General features: G+C 39.1%; 4 protein-coding genes across 5 annotated transcripts; 3 read left to right on the forward strand and 1 right to left on the reverse strand.

The window, feature by feature from the left end:
- The first annotated feature begins 594 nt into the window (after positions 1-594).
- Positions 595-3583, forward strand: LOC103455123 (uncharacterized). Its single transcript, XM_008394720.4, has 5 exons — positions 595-777; positions 878-970; positions 1077-1196; positions 2580-2970; positions 3059-3583. Exons 1-5 carry the CDS (start codon positions 751-753, stop codon positions 3256-3258), a joined length of 831 nt encoding a protein of 276 aa, XP_008392942.1. The 5' UTR covers positions 595-750; the 3' UTR covers positions 3259-3583.
- Positions 3584-4221: 638 nt separating this feature from the next.
- Positions 4222-7696, forward strand: LOC103455124 (probable zinc metalloprotease EGY2, chloroplastic). Its single transcript, XM_008394721.4, has 12 exons — positions 4222-4548; positions 4641-4713; positions 4803-4922; positions 5192-5242; positions 5339-5446; positions 5749-5823; positions 5902-6007; positions 6128-6221; positions 6301-6454; positions 6779-6986; positions 7068-7228; positions 7314-7696. Exons 1-12 carry the CDS (start codon positions 4394-4396, stop codon positions 7560-7562), a joined length of 1554 nt encoding a protein of 517 aa, XP_008392943.2. The 5' UTR covers positions 4222-4393; the 3' UTR covers positions 7563-7696.
- A 2680-nt stretch (positions 7697-10376) lies between these two features.
- Positions 10377-16525, forward strand: LOC103455126 (anthranilate synthase alpha subunit 1, chloroplastic). Of its 2 annotated transcripts, XM_070819417.1 has the most exons (12): positions 10377-11276; positions 11568-11794; positions 12137-12309; positions 12415-12610; positions 12892-13043; positions 13269-13384; positions 13451-13697; positions 14101-14157; positions 14293-14445; positions 14561-14641; positions 14776-14862; positions 14943-16525. In XM_070819417.1, exons 2-12 carry the CDS (start codon positions 11647-11649, stop codon positions 15264-15266), a joined length of 1734 nt encoding a protein of 577 aa, XP_070675518.1. In that variant the 5' UTR covers positions 10377-11276; positions 11568-11646; the 3' UTR covers positions 15267-16525. The 2 variants fall into 2 exon arrangements, with proteins under 2 accessions (XP_070675518.1, XP_008392945.2); XM_008394723.4 differs by lacking the exon at positions 10377-11276 and having other exon boundaries at positions 11442-11794.
- Positions 15835-16457, reverse strand: LOC103455125 (pleckstrin homology domain-containing protein 1). The gene has a single exon (XM_008394722.4). It carries the CDS (start codon positions 16455-16457, stop codon positions 16026-16028), a length of 432 nt encoding a protein of 143 aa, XP_008392944.1. The 3' UTR covers positions 15835-16025.
- Positions 16526-17089: the final 564 nt, after the last annotated feature.

A 17089-nucleotide genomic window follows, 5' to 3' on the forward strand; every position in this document is an offset into this window, starting at 1 on the left:
CTTCTTCTGCTTTTGCTTCTCCAATAAGTTGTTTGCTTACCGGTGTGACGACACTCAAAGATTCTAAGGATCAGACATTGCGTTTTCAGTTTGGGTTTTTGTTTTGATTCTCCAACACAACTTGTTAGGCTATCTTCATGGTTGGTCAAATGGCTCGTTTTAGTCTTTTGATCCTCTAAAATATTAATATTTTAATTAACAGTACAATGTCATATTTGTTTCCATCTCCAACCAAGAGTCAAAGGGCCATAAGGCTCGTTTTAGCCTTGTCATAAAAACCCGTCTCCAACCGAAGCCCAAAGAGTCATAAGGTCAAACATAATTTATTATTTAAAAATTACAACTTAAATTCAAATCCAACGACTAAGTGACGTCAGCTAGTCGTTGGTAGCTGACGTCAACTAGCCGTTGGATTTGAATTTATTTTTTGCTATAAATAAGGTGAATAATAAGCTATAATTCACATAACTTTAAATTCAATTTATTTCAATTTAATATTTTTCAATTCAAGTTTACAATGAAATCCAACACAAAACAAGTCTGGCCCAAGTTGTGAAAATATTAAAGACAAACACCCCCAAAAGCTCTTAAACTTTTCAAAACAACCAACCTTCCACCTGCAATTTTCGAACTCTAAACACTCACCCAGCTCACAGCCCCTCAAGTTCCTTCCTTTTTTTACCATTTCGAGTAAAATCAACACAGCAGCAGATTTGGGCCTTCAGATTGTGGCACGACGGAGCTCCAACGATGGCTCCACGAGCACGAGGCAGAAAGGTTCTACCTTTCTTTCATTTTCTCAACAGTTTCTCGCCTTTTCCCGCACTTTCTCGCGCGTATTTTCTGACATTTGGGCACTTTCACTTGGTATTTGCAGAAGGATACTCGAATGGATGCAGCCATTGATGCGACGCGTGAAATGGGTTTTGACGAGAAACTTGTTCGTGCTACGGTGAATGACCTACTGAAGGTGGGTTTAAATTTTAGTCTTCTGATTGTGTTTTCAGTATTTTCTGAGAGGAAATCGCATTAGGGTTTGGGTTTTGTTTGAAATGTGAAAAGGGTTTTGCTTTCAGGTTTATAAGGGAGATAATAGGACAGAGAATCCATGGCGATTTATCGAAGAGGGTTCTTATACGCTATTGGTTGAGCAACTTCTTGAGAAAGTAGAAGCCCATGAGGCTGCTGAAAAAAGGGTAAGTTGATTGCTTGTTGTTTTTGTGTGCTGAACTTGCTTCCCTTTTTGGTACATTGTGCTCTAATTCTCTCTGGCCCTTTGTAATTATGTTGTGTGATGCCCAGAAAATCTGTATCCTTTTTGTTAGTTTAGCGTAAGAACGAAGCATGTTTGTTTCTAAGTCGGGGTATTATCAGTCCAGTAATGAGAGAAGTTTAAGTGGCACATGCATAAAACCCAAATTTAGAAGGGAGAGAATCTGCAGAGAGTGGTGTATGAGGGGAAGATTTGTGGCGTAAAATATCATGGGAAGAGAGAAATTGCTGAAAGCATGAGTTACAAACTCTCCACTGCCATCAAAGTGAAACACTTTAGTTGAGGAAGAAAATGAATTATTCACGTAAGCTGAAAATGCATCAGTTTTATCTCATGGGAACAACCAGGTACTGTTATCCACAAAAGGCACATAACACCGATGACCATGCATCACTATGAATTTCAGCAAAAGGAATAGTAGATGGCTTGGAAAGAATGAGCATCAGAGATAAAGCGGCAATGGTTATCTTGACAAAACTGATTTACAAAGATAAAATATGCGGTGATGTCAGGAAGTATATTAGACAAGTTAAAGGTTTGGTTTTTGGCAGTTAAAGTGAAAGAGCCAATGTGTCTAATAGAGGGACAAGAACTATTACCTGTTTTAATTGGATCTTGGCCATGACAGGTGTTAGCGAATTAGCTGTGATATGATTTGTTGCTCCCCTGTCGGTGAGACAAAATTAACTATGGAAACTGATGACCATAGGCTGGAGCCATGAAAGTCGGTGATGGAGAAGGTTCCTTGCCTTGATAAGATAACTTGGCTTGGTGTGGGTAATCCAGAGCAGAATGTCCAACTGTGTCACATGGATGACAGTGGATCTGTGTAGTACCAGAAGGTGCAGCTTGTTGGGTCTGTCTAGGGTCATGGTAACCTGAAGACTGTCGTTGGCTAAATTTCCATGGTGCTTGATTATGTTTGTGAATATTTGATTATAAAATTGTGAAAATGACCATAAGACTGATTGAGATTGCTAATTTTTGTTGCGAAAAGAAAGCTATCGTCATTGGTTTGCAGTGTGCTGCATTGTGTTTCTAGTAGCTGTTATCATGACCAAGATTGGCTCACTACTAGGCGTCACAATATCCTGCTATTCCAACTTCTCTAAAGTAGGATTGTACATTAAATTGCCCTGCATTTCTGTGTGATAGAACTGCATTGTGTGCATTCGTGATGTTGGTTCTCACCTTGACCTTTGTTACTTAATTGTACAAAATTAGTCAGAATTCTAGTCTGAACCTTTCAATTTTAATTACTGTTGGTAGCGTTGAGCATACATTGTTTTCTTTTTCACTTTAAAAGGATGCTGCCTCACAAGACAATAATGCACCACAAGACGATGCCGCTATGCAAGAAGACACTGGTATGCAAGAAGGCGCTGGTATGCAAGAAGATGTTGCTATGCAAGATGATGCTGCTCCGCTAGAAGATGTTGCTTTACTAGAAGATGCTTCTCCGCTAGACGATGCTGCACCACTAGACGATGCATTAGCTTCTGTGCCCTCAAACACTGCCATTCTATCTACTTGCGATAATGCTCCACAAGATGCTGGATCAGTGGCCGGAACTGCAAGGACTGCCATTTTATCTACCTGCTCAGAGGCTGTCAACATCACATTGCTGACTGAGGATCCTTGTGACTCTGCATCACATACTAATGGACCTATCCCGGCATCAATGATTAAAATGCCAGGTAGCTTATCTTCTAATTATTCGTAAAAATCTAGTCATGTACAGTTTCCATTCATCACTACCATTATAAATGGTCACTTGTCTTGCAGATGCCAAGGATGGTCTCCGAGTAGACAGTCTCCCTCCCCGGAGGTCTAGACCTTACTACGGCTGGGTCTGTAGCAGTGACGAGGAATATCCTGTGGAAGTGGCATCGTCTCCATTGTCAGAGTTGGTTAAATTGCTTATTAGGCCAGATAAGAAGAAAAAGCGGAAGTCGAGGTGGGACATGGGACCTGAAGATATGTGAAGCTCTTGCCAATCATGTCACGCTTGTAATATGTAGAAATAGGAGTGTTGTATAGAAAACCACAGGTTTCGAACCTTTCGGCGACAAACTGATAGTATGATCATTCAAATCTGTTTTATGGCGGTCGTACGTATCTTGTCGAAGTTTTGTGCAAACCAGTGCAACTACAGAGGAGAAATGTACATTTTGGAAGCCATTGGAACCCAATTTTTGTGTTTAGAAGATGGTGAAAGCTTGTGGGTGGCTTTAGTTCGTTGGTTCTTTAATGCGAGTAATCTAATCTGACAGGTGATTTTTCATCTTAAAAGTCAGCCTTTTTGCTTTACTCTGATTTTCAAGAGGATTATGGAGATTGGGTGTTGTTTTTACTTTCGGTTCGAAACTCTCTTTTCGTAGGGATAATAATTTTGAAAAATCTTAAATTTGAAAATAATTATTAAAATGGTTTCATAATGATGAGATTGTACAAGGACTTATAACCCATGTAATTAAGATTTAAGAGTGTTGGTTAAGCACCTTAAGCCAGGGATTTTTTCTACTAAAAATTGTTAGAAATGTTTTTGATAATCTAAAAGTACTTTTGGTTATTTTTAAAGTGGTTTAAAAAATAACCATAATATAAAAATTCAAGCTTGAAATAGAGGTGGAATGGGAGAAATTTTTCAAGAACTCGGTTTAGTACATCAAGTGTCATCATATAATTGCTTAAAAGTTTTTTTTTTTTTAGTTTCCAACCAATTTTATTATTACACTTCTTGTATCGAACTGTGTTTCTGTCATACTGAAAAATATCTGGTGAAATAGAGAGATTGTCCTAACCTAGGGGACAATTATATTACTGAATCCTATGTAAAAGTGGCTACATTGTCTCATCGTAATTAATCCAAGGTTCACACTTCAACAAATAAAAAAAAAATATATATATATCAAATTACGCGCGTATTTAACCCAAACGAACCTGAAAACAGATATTCCCTCTCTGCGTGGAGCTTTTCTCTCTAAACGGATAAGACTCCCTCTCACCTCACTGAGACTCCGAAAGCTCAAACTTTCACACAAAAAGCTTCTCTCGACCTTCAATGGCGCTAGGGTTTCATCTGAATTAGAACCTCTCGCCGACTACCTACTAGTTAAAATGAACTTCTCGGCAACTTTTCGAGGGAATTTTGTTCCCTTATCGCAGTGCAGTTCTTGCTGCGATCTTCGTTTTCAGCCCTGTTTCGCTTCCGGAACTGGTTCATGGGGAAAACGGCACCGTCGCAGAAGCAGCTTGAAGCTCCAGGTTTCAAGGTAAGGTTTTCTCTGTAAAATCTCACCAAGTTATTACCAAATTATTATTGTTCTTGTTGCTGTTTGGAATTTGATTATTGTGGTTAATTTAGAATTTTGAGGAAGCGAGAGGTTGTTTGTAGAGTGAGTGAGACGGAGACAGAACCGGATAGCAATAACGATGAGGTGCAATTTCAAGTTCTAATTTCGTTAAATTTTGATGTTAATTTCTGTACATTTTTTTTTCTCAATTCTTATTCATTTTGATATGGTAGGAAAAAGGACATGGAAATGAAGGTGGAGATTCTGATGCTGCCGTCCATCACGATTCGCAGCCGGTAGTTGCAGACCAAGCAAACAATGATGCCGAAACTAAGGCTCAATTTGGGGTCCAGGTAATGTCAGTCAATTGAAAAAAATTATTTTCCCTTACATTTCAGAGTTTTGTGATGTACTTAGTGATACAAATTGTTTTCTTTGTTGTTTCTCATTATCGAGGTAGTAGTATGAATAACCATTCATTAGTTATACATGAAAATATTGTCCCTTGGAGTTCAGTATGAAATTCCGTGGCAACTTTTCCATTAGATATCAAATCCTCTAACAGGGGTATTGCAAAATTGCTCTGTTGACACTTATTGTGCTGAGGTTGTGTTTATGACAGGAGGTTGAAAATGTAGAAGTTTCAAGTGGATCGCCTCTTCCAGGTGTGAAGGTGATTATGAAGTTCCTTGATGTTTCTTGTGTAAGACATCTTTTTTTATATCATCTCTTCTTTTTAACACGCTCTTCTTAATAATTTCTTGAACAGCCGCAACTGGGTGAATCCATGCGGATTCCAAAGGAAACACTCGATATTCTTAAGAACCAAGTTTTCGGCTTTGATACCTTTTTCGTGACAGGCCAGGTTCCATATGAGGTGAATTGACTGATTGCATTTCATTTTACTTTTCATGTCTATGTCAATTTCTCCACTGGAAAGAAGTGAAGAAAACAACGGGAATGGCAATGCGTGTATAACCTCAGTTGTTGGGTTTTGGATAAAGTTCCTTTCAATATTCCAATGGAGCGTACGAATTTATGCACGCTTATTTGTGGACTTAAAACTATCCTTCAAAGAGTAATTGAGAAAATACAGATAGTAGCAAACCATTGGAATGGTAAGATATGCTTTCTAGCCTGCCTGGTTGAAAATCTCTGATTTTGTGTTACCTCTGCCAGAGTGGAGTATTGTTTAAAGGAAACCTGCGAGGAGTGCCTGCTATAAGTTACGAAAAGATATCAAAGAGACTGCAGGTATCTATTTCTATACTTCGTTTCACAGTATAAACTTATGATTGCTTCCCTATTAACATCTGCACAATCTGTTTGTAGGATAAGTTTGGGGATGAATATAAGCTTTTCCTCCTAGTCAATCCTGAGGATGATCAACCGGTGGCAGTTGTAGTTCCACGAAGGACATTACAGCCAGAGTCAACTGGTGATTCTTTAGCTAATTAGCTCCTGCCCTGTTACGGGATTTCTGTGGAAGTTGTAGGCTGAAATCAATCTCTAAAGCTTATGATTTGTTCCAATGATGGATTTGGTGTCAATCTTGCAGCCGTCCCAGAGTGGTTTGCAGCTGGTGCTTTTGGATTGGTCACATTGTTTACCCTACTTCTTCGAAATGTTCCTGAATTGCAGTCCAATTTACTGTATGTAATTTTCTTTTCTTGTATATTCATTATATTAAATAGATAGATAATAATGCACACTCATGATAATATGTCCCAGGTCAGCTTTTGATAATCCTGAGCTGTTGAAGAATGGTTTACCTGGAGCCCTTGTAACTGCAGCTGTTCTGGGCGTGCATGAACTCGGCCATGTTTTAGTTGCAAATAGCACTGGAGTCGTGCTTGGAGTGCCATACTTTATCCCCAGTTGGCAGGTGAATTTCATATGAAGAAAGTGCCCCCAACCCCCGTATTTTTATAAGATGACTGGACATATACTAAGTAATTATCTGTGTATATCTGCACAACAGTATCTTTAGTTTCCATATAGGCTGGTTGTTGTGAATTTTATTTGTCACTAGTTTTTTTACGATCTTGTCACGAGTTGAAAGAACTGGTAGGAGAAGTACAGAAATTATAATCTAACTTATGTCTTGCTTCTCATGAGGCAGGCATTCTTGCTTCTACGTGTGCATACTGGTTTAGTTTGATTTTCTTCTGCTAAAACAGACAAATTTTGATGAACTGTTTGCTGGCAGATAGGCTCTTTTGGTACAATTACAAGAATTGTGAATATTGTACCCAAGCGTGAAAATCTTCTGAAGGTTGCGGCGGCAGGACCCTTGGCTGGATTTTCCTTGGGATTTGTCCTGCTGCTTTTAGGATTCTTCTTACCACCTAGCGATGGCATTGGCGTTGTTGTCGACGCTTCTGTTTTTCACGAGTCTTTTCTTATTGGGGGTACTGGTAAGCACTTCACTTTAGAAATGTAGTTCATGCTTAAACTTTGTGTGTATATGTTGACTGTAACATTCATTTCTCTTACAGCAAAGCTTCTTCTCGGCGACGTGCTAAAGGAAGGCACTCCCATATCTCTTAACCCTCTCTTGTTATGGGCGTGGGCTGGACTCGTTATCAACGCTATTAACAGCATTCCGGCTGGAGAGCTTGACGGGGGCAGAATTTCGTTTGCCATTTGGGGAAGAAAGGTATGCAATTCGAAGTTCATCATGACTTAAACCTGCAGCTTGAAGGTCAGAAATCTGTACTGATCAATCGTGTTCCATGCAACAGGCTGCAACTCGCATCACGGGTGCTTCAATCGCGCTGCTCGGATTATCATCCCTAGTCAGTGACGTTGCATTTTATTGGGTAGTTTTGATATTCATCTTACAGAGAGGGCCGATTGCTCCACTCTACGAGGAGATCACAGATCCTGACGACAAGTACGTTGGCCTCGGCGTGTTAGTTTTGTTCTTGGGATTGCTAGTATGCTTACCATACCCCTTTCCCTTCGTAGACGAAATCATGACAAGTTTCTGAGGGAAGTGGCTCATGCATACATACTGGAATCAGATACTAGTAGATACATACGTCGTCCAATAGCATGGATTGTTCACCATAAGGATAACAATCAGCCCATGTGTTGCTATTAATAAAAGTGAAGTTGTTTTTTAGTTCTCTTATTTATGATGCATGTTCAACATTGGATAATCAAAGAGGGAGGACTAGTATAGAACAAATTTACTGTCAACTGATATTCCGGTTCAATATGGCTTGTTGTGCGGAGAGAAGAACAATCAGCCTATATGTTTTTATTAATCAGACGTTTTTGCTTTAATTTTTTTTCATTAGGTTTGATTTGAGGTTGATGGCTCTTATGGAGTTTAGGCAATCCATTACTTGTGAGTTCTGAGGAGGACTTCGGTGGGAGAGAGGAAGAAGTCAGGGAGGTATGAGGTTTAGGTTTAAGGAAGAGAATGATAAAGACGACATCATATTAGACTCAACCAACGTTAGTTAGTAGGTTGCTCACCACAAGACACAATAATTTTTGTAAGATCAAGAAAGCATTTCAAACAAGACAATTGGATCCGTCCTAACTAAAAATTTTGACTTCACCGCTGCGAACTTGTTTCGTATGCAAGTTGCACTTCCAAAGAGATCTATTCGCAACCCGTGAGGGACGGAGTCAGAAATTTCTTCTAGTGGGGGCAACAAAAAACAACTAAGAAAACCTTATTATAGTATGATTATATGCAATATGATATTAATGATGGTTTCAAATAATGATGTATCACAATTCCAATGTTACAAAAATTTCAATATAGTAGTGGAAAGTGGCAAAGTGATGAGAAAAATAAAAGTACATGATAGGCGGGAGAAGGTTTTTTCAGTTTGAATGATAGAACAAGAGCACTATTGCTCATATAATATTTGATATGGAGTATAAGTAGAATAAATGTATGTTGAATATTAGATACATATGTTTTCTTCAAAGATAACATATTATATAATTGTAGTCTGCAACTAAACAAACAAATTATTTGAGTGAAGGCATCTGCCCTCAGTGAGCCTTCATTGACTCCGTCCATACCCGTGAATATCAAGAAAAAAAAATACTGCAATCGTGCTTCAAAAACCGCTGCCTAAATTCTGGTAAAGTGATCATCAAATTGTCAGTGCCAATGTGTGGATGGTATTTCTGGTGTGGACAAAATAAAAAAACATGCCATTCAAGAGATTGAAAAACGTTTCCACTTTTTCGGATGTCGGCACTGAAACTCGTAAAGTTATTTTTTTTTGGGTGAACACTCGTAAAGTTTCACTTGACTACCAAACTCTCATTGTTGTGCTGAATGACGCCTATACTACGGGACCACAAGCAAATCTACGTTTGAAAGATAATGTTAAGAAGATTAAAATTTTAAAATGAATTTATAAATTAAATAATATGTCACTAATAAATAATAAACACGTAATCAACATTTAAGTAATAATCTAATCGTCAATATCCACATCATAGTGAGACTGAATTCTTTCTCAAAAGTGATTCTTTGCAAGCTCTTAGAACTCTCTACACTTAAAATTGGAACAATTCACATTATAAATTACTTCATAAAGATTGCTTTTACAAAAAAAATCAATAAATATGATAAAACGAAAGAGAAAATTGATTTTTGCATTCTTCTACCCTTCCACTTTTGTATTTATCTCTTGATTTTTTTTTATTTACTCAATTTTACGATCGAAAACAAAAGAGAGAAATGCAAGAGAAAAAAAAATGCGAAAATCAAATCTATAAAAGATATGACAAGGGCAATTTCAGTGATTATATTTCAAGATTGTTCTTTTGGCTAATATTACTCAAGATTCCAAATAGAGTAAATTTTTTTATGCTTTTATTAAACCATCGTCCGTGCGATTTAAGCTCATTACTTTATTTTTAGTAAAAAAAAAATTGAGTGTTATTAGATGCAATTGTAGAAACTATTTCGAGTAATGCTACATTTATTATATTTTTTATACCATATTTGTCCACCTCTGTAATAGAAGTATGGTCTACCAACACATGTGAATCTCGTTTCTATTAAAAAAATGATACAAATATGGTATGAAAAATATGATAAGAGTATTATTTGTGTTTGCTTTGGTAAGGTTTCTCCTATTTAGTATTTGCTTAGATAAGATTCTTCCATGTCCTAGCAAATATCTTCCTTTTTGGTATTCTTCCTACAATATTTGGAAGTGACTTGGATACCCTAGGAATATGAATCTCACTTGGCACTTAATGCACAATCTATTACAAAATGTTTCATATTTTTTTTAACAAACGATATTATCTACACTTATGAGGTGGGAGAGTGGGCTAAGCCTTACAATGAGCTAGCAATAATGTAGTTCAAATTTGCATTTGTCGAGAATTAAACTTAAAACTTATCACTTACAAATGTATGTGTGTATCATTGTAAACGCATTTTACATGTGACCAAAATTATAAAGTTTTGAATAAATTTTTGCAAGGAACGGTCTTTACCTCTACAGCTAATATTATAAATTGTATTATATTCCTTCTTCTGTATAATACTCAGATGTTGCATTATGCTTATATAGGGAGAGTTTGTTGCATTGGACTATTTCAGACTGGACTAGTTTCAGAGACTAAACTGGATTGACTTAGAATTGATTAAGCTTGACTGACTTAGTGAAACGTTTGGTGTAGCGTCGGACTAAGAAACAAGATAATTAACAAACTATATATTATACTATTTAATCCATATCTTTTTAACGCTTTATTATTAGTTCTATTTTTTTTTCCTTTCTAGAAACCTCTTCCTCTCTTCCTCCCATCTCCTCTTCCTCTTTTTCTCTATCCAACTCTAGAACATGGAGAGCTTTAGAATGCACGGCAAAACAAATCCCGTTTGAAATCCAGATCGAATCCCTGTCGAAATTGGAAGATCAAGATGAAAAACTCAGAAGATGAAGATAAAAACCAAACTCGATTGTCTACATGTTGGATCTCGTTTGAAACCCAGATCGAATCCCTCTAATCCTTCAAAATCACAGCCTCCTGCTTCTGCAACCACCACCACACCCTTCTCCCAGGTAACTCCCACAACAATCTAGGTCATTGATGACGAGAACAACCAATCCTCATCACCCTTGTTCGACTTTCTGGGTTCGAATTCAGAAGTCATTGATTGAAGAAAGTTGAGGTTCCACCATAAAACCAATTGGCAATATAGGGAGTAACCTCTTATAAGCCCATGCAAGGTCCCTCCTCCCATCAATGTGGGACTCATTCTCAACACGCTCCTCACGTGTTTCGAATTTTCAAGCCTAACACGTGGACAACACAACGGGATGACGTGGAGCGCGTGTGGCCGTTTGGCTTCACACGTGGGACCTGTTCTGATACCATGAAGAAAGTTGAGATTCCACCATAAAACCAATTGGCAACATAGAGAGTAACTTCTTATAAGCCCATACAAGGTCTCTCCTCCCATCAATGTGAGACTCATTCTCAACATCGATGCCTTAAAATCGCTTATGCAGCAGATGCTAAAAAATGACGAGGATGGCGAGGCTCTCAAGATCTTGCAAAGCTTGGTCACGGTGCAACCCTTCGCCATCGAGTAGATGTTCATGATGGAGAGGGTTCTCACTGAAAGGAGAAAAACTATGGGGAAGATGAACATGGAACTGCTAATCCCAACCTTTCACATGGTACTAGTAGTGAGATGTTTAGCGAAGGTGAGTCCAACTTAGTCTCATTAAACTGCTTTTAACCGCGTCAAATAAGGAATTAGGACAATAACTAAGCCAATCCTACCTACAAGGAACAAACGCGGCCTAATCGCTCTACTTACCTACCCAAAAAATCTGAGCTACAAAATCTAACGTTAAGGAGAAAAGATTTATCATTAAACTTTTACCAAAAATTCTAATAATTAAAAAAAAAATTGAATAAGAGATTGTTACATGCATACACATTTCTGGGAACTTTGTCCAGTTTTCAATAGTTCCACCACCCCATTTTCACAGGGAGCACACCCCCAGAGCACCGCCAGAAACACAGAGTGAGTACCGGCGCCGGTCCATATTTCCGGTTTCCCTTTCGATAATGCTAGCCCTCTGCTTCTCCCAGCGCCTGGTGCAGCCGAGTCACCGGCTGTCTCGGGTTCCGGTCATCGGCATTTCGAGTAGAAACTCGAGCTCACTTGCACGCGTCCCCAAAACGAAATGCTGCGCTCTCTCGAATCAATCGTTGGGTAATTTAACATTTTCTCGGCATTATGTATACTGTTTGGTTGCTGGGAAAATGCGGGAAAAAGGAAAGAAGTATAACAAGTTTGAGTTTCATGTATTCGATCGTTTGTGGTCCTGTTTTCATATAATCACCTCATTTAAGCAAATTATTTGATTTAAGCTCAGTTAGTTGGTGCTTAATTTTGGTTTAATTCTAGCGATTAGAACTTGTAATTCAATGTTACTTGTTTTGTACGTGCAATTCATATGGATTAATGTTATTATTTTCAAATATTTTCTTTTAACATCAAGAACATAAACTTTTAAGTTTTTTAAGTTTAGATTTTTTTCTTCTAATTTTTCAGTTACTGATGCAAGCAAGTTTCTTGAAGCTTCAAAGAATGGAAATTTGGTTCCTCTTTACAAATGCATTTTCTCTGACCAGCTCACTCCGGTTCTTGCATATCGATGCTTGGTTAACGAGGACGATCGAGAGGCTCCAAGCTTTCTGTTTGAATCAGTGGAGCAAAACTTGCAGGTTTCAATCAAACTCTGCTGAATATGCTTTGATACTTGCTGGTTTTGAATTGACGGGTCTATTAGTTTTGTACATCGTAATTTCGTGTTGCATTGATTGTATTAGGGGCGCTTCAGCGTTGTTGGAGCTCAACCAACGATCGAAATCGTGGCAAAAGAAAATAAGGTGACGATAATGGATCATGAAGAAGGGCGCATGACTGAGGAGTTCGTCGAGGATCCAATGGTTATTCCCAGAAGAATCTCGGAGGGTTGGTGTCCTAGTCCTCTACTTATTGATGACCTTCCTGATGCGTTTTGTGGTAAGAGAAGTGAAGTTCCAGGTTCCGTTCTTTTATGACAATATATTGCTAAGTACGCTGCGACGAAGATGTTTTCTGCTAGATTGTATGGTGCTTGTAGTTCCAAATTGGTTTCCTAGATTTCCTATGCCCAAGCTAACATGGTTCTCTGGTGTGTTTGTGTTTTCCTTTTCTGCGAACAATGTACGCAGATTAATTTGACATTGGATGCGTTGCAGAAAGTACATTGGTTGTCAATTTAGACTGAGTAAATAACTTTCTGATAAAGCCGTTATGCACAGGTGGCTGGGTAGGTTATTTTACGTATGATACAGTTCGGTATGTGGAGAAAAGAAGACTGCCGTTCTCAAAGGCCCCCGAGGATGACAGGAATCTTCCGGACATACATTTAGGGCTCTATGATGAGGTCATAGTGTTTGATCATGTGGAGAAGGTACTCTTCTTTCGATCTTCTCACACGTCAAACTGTGAATCGTCTTGAATGTACAAGGTTATAACTTTGGTGTGTATATATAGTATATGCTTTCTCTTCACGTACGACCGCGTTATGCAGAAAGGTTCCCCACATTCTGTTCTTAACAAAAAGGAAGGGAAGTAAAATACTCTGACTCGGTTATGGTTGAGGTTCTTACGAGCTTTTGTTAATCTATCATCTCAGAGAGTTTATGTGATTCATTGGGTGAGGTTAGAACGGTACTCCTCGGTTGAGGAAGCTTATACAGACGGAGTGAAACGTTTGGAGGATTTAGTGGCTAGAGTGCACGACGTCGACCTGTGAGTAACTATTATACTTGCTTAAATTTCCATTCAGCGCATATTGATTTGATTGTCTGTTGTTAGCCCAAGGCTATCTCCAGGATCGATGAATCTACATACTCGCCAATTCGGTCCTCCGCTAAAGAATTCAAGCATGACAAGTGAGGATTACAAGGACAAGGTTAAGCAAGCAAAAGAACATATACTTGCAGGGGATATTTTCCAGATTGTATTAAGTCAGAGATTTGAACGTCGAACGTTTGCCGACCCATTTGAAGTTTACAGAGCCTTGAGGACTGTAAATCCCAGCCCATATTTGACTTACTTGCAGGTTTGTGAGTGTTTTCCTTGGAGTTTTGTTACCCTTTTTTGGTATGGCCAATATCTGTTCCTTTTTTGTTGGTCAAAACTCTGGTGATCAGGATTGCAGTTTCTAAGTAGGATAGGCTTTAAGAATCCTAGAACACCAGTATGCTCGGTTTTGCGCCAAGATTTATGTTAACTCTAAGTACTTCATATCTTTTCTTATATTTTTTTTCCAAATCTTCCTCTACCTCTTTTACCTTGGGCATCCGGCTCGTAACCGCATATTCTAAACAAAGTATCTGTAGGTTTTCGGTTCATGTCTCCAGACTATCTTAACCTATTTTCTCTCATCTTATCTTCAATTGCGATCACTCCTACTTTAACTCAAATATCCTTATTCTTAATCCCATATTTTCTCGCGTGCATAGGCTCGAGGGTGCATCCTGGTTGCTTCAAGTCCAGAAATTCTTATGACTCTGAAGAAGGTAAATATGACCAGTAATTTCTGTACTAACTTTTCCTTAACTTCTTTGAGTTCATATATAAGTGCGTAAAATTTAGATTTAATTAATAGATCATTAGCTACTTTTACTTGATGATACTTATAACGTTACAAACAGAAAAAGATCGTGAATCGGCCGTTAGCTGGAACCGTTAGAAGAGGGAAGACTGTCGAGGAAGATAAAAAGTTCGAACTGCAGCTCCTTGACGATGAAAAGCAATGTGCAGAACACATCATGCTGGTTGATCTGGGTCGAAACGACGTCGGAAAGGTTTGTCTTGAACAATTACCAAATAGTGTGGACATTAATATGCAGAACACATCATGCTGGATGATCTTATGAGTTTCAGTCGATAAGCGTGTACTGGTGATGTGGTTTGATATAGGTCTCCAAATACGGTTCTGTGAAGGTGGATACATTGATGAACGTTGAACGGTATTCCCACGTAATGCACATAAGCTCCACGGTGAGAATCTCCGGTCTGATCGAGTTTGGAGTCAGTTCACGGTTTCCAAATGTTCCGTAGTTAGAGATAATACTTAAAATCTTTGTGACGGAATGAATCTTCGGTGACAAAAGCCATCACAATTCATCTTGCAGGTTACGGGAGAGCTGCGTGATGATCTCACTTGCTGGGATGCCCTGCGAGCTGCATTGCCCGTCGGAACTGTTAGTGGAGCACCGAAGGTTGTCAGCTAGCATTTACTTTCTTCCCTTTTGCAGTTCAACTTCAACACAATTTCATCGTCGTTTGTGATCTGATTCAGGTGAAGGCCATGGAGTTAATTGATGAACTGGAGGTAACAAGGCGTGGCCCGTACAGCGGTGGGTTTGGAGGGGTTTCCTTTACAGGTGACATGGACATTGCTCTAGCTCTGAGGACCATGGTGTTTACAACAGGATCCCGTTTTGACACAATGTACTCTTACAAAGATGCCAACCGGCGCAGGGAATGGGTCGCTCATCTTCAAGCTGGTGCCGGCATAGTGGCTGACAGTGACCCGGATGATGAAAACCAAGAGTGCCAGAACAAAGCTGCCGGTCTCGCTCGTGCCATCGACTTGGCGGAGGCAGCATTTGTTAAGGAATGAGAGAGTGTGTTCCTTCCAGTTGTCTATGTAATATAGTTCTCAACTCTCGAGTGCACACAGCTTGGTTATCCAAGCCTCGTGCCAAATCTGCTTGGATAGCCTTCAAGGATGACGATGAACTTCTGGGAGCACTAAGCTCGAGAAATAATTCACAACTATGGTGAATGCAGTGCAAAACAAACTGCAGAAACAAAACCAGGAACTTTCTTGGGATTCAACTTTTCAGCTTCATAGCCAATATTTCCGTCTTAAATCCGGGAGGTAGAGTAATCGGCCAAAGCCAATCACTGTCACACCGCCACTGTGGCATCCCAGGTGTACGCAAGTTTGTCTCCTGAACTCCGATCCCAAATCCACTTGTAACAACAGTACAAAGAACCTCAACGGACATTAAACAACCCAAATCGGATCAATTTGACCCCCAATTCAACAACTTTAAACATTCAATCCAACTAAATCATAAAATTCCGATAAACCCTAGTAATAAAGCAGCTTAATTTAACAACTAAACCAAAAAACCCAAAATCCAAAAACGGAAAGCAATTCAATTTCAATCGAAATCTGATCGTTACCAAACAAATAGACACTTTAAATTGCTGCGAATTCGAAAACACAAAACGATATACCTTTACAGAAGAAAAACAGAAAACAGAGTTTCACTGAATATTTATGCACGAACAAAAATACAAGGAGCGGAGCTCCACCAGCACTCACCTACAGTAGTAATCTGACCAAATTGCCCCCCTCCACTCCACCCTCTCACTTCTTGCTATCATAATCGACGACCTCGGAGTCGGTGACGGACCTCGAGTGCTGCACTATGGACCGTCCGATCGAGTTGATCCAGTCCTCCTTCTCCTTCTCCGAGTCGGCGATGAAGTACATCGTCTCGGAGCGCGTCGACAGCTCGAACGCGTACTGCTTGTTGAGGACGTCCTCGGCTCCCTTCACTGTGAGGCACGACGCCACCGGGATCACGCCACGTGGCCTGGAGCCGCGGTTGACGGCGGAGTCCATGAACCAGAAAAGCTTGCCTTGCTTGAGGACGAACCACCGGCGACGCCACGTCTTTATGTACTCGCCTTGTTTAGTCAACCAACCGGTGCGTTCGGGGTTTGACCAGAACTCGATGCCGTCGTAGTCGTTGGGTTGCACCGTCTGGCCCATCGCGGCCCGCCATAGGCTCGCCATCGGAGTTCGGGTCGAATTCGGGTTTTTTTCAGAGCGTTCAACCGAATCTCGTCTCTTGCAGAATGCGTAACGGAAGGAAAGGTTAATAAATATATAAATAAAAATCTATCTGTTACACGACAATAATTTAGGATATTTTCCTATTTTTAATTGATTTTTTTTCTTTTCCATATTTTACTTTTTGGGGAAATAAAATATTGTGAAATTTGGTAATTAGGAAAATATAAGTACGGTGAATAAGTTGATGATGACATTGGACTGTTAGGTTATTAGATGTAAGATTGTACCATTAATTAATGATAATTAAGTTTACATGCTCAAAAAAGAGAAATTTAAAAACACGATTCGATACACAAATATCATAATATAAGCAATTGAAATATCTAATTATTTGTATTATGATATTTTATGTATTGAACCGTGTTTTTGTGGGTCGGCACACAAAAAATCTCTCCCAAAAAAAGGATACGGTAGTTGTAAGCCTTGTCCTGATCTTGAATATGTTTCCATGCATATGATGTCACACCTATAAAAGCATCATTTGTTCCTTGGTGATTAAGAAAAGAAGAAGAAAAATAGAATATGGCTTTCTTTTTGCTACTCCACCTGTCCATGTATTTATGACTATTAAT

This window comes from Malus domestica, chromosome 01 (assembly GCF_042453785.1).
Source record: "Malus domestica chromosome 01, GDT2T_hap1".
Lineage (NCBI taxonomy): Eukaryota > Viridiplantae > Streptophyta > Magnoliopsida > Rosales > Rosaceae > Malus > Malus domestica.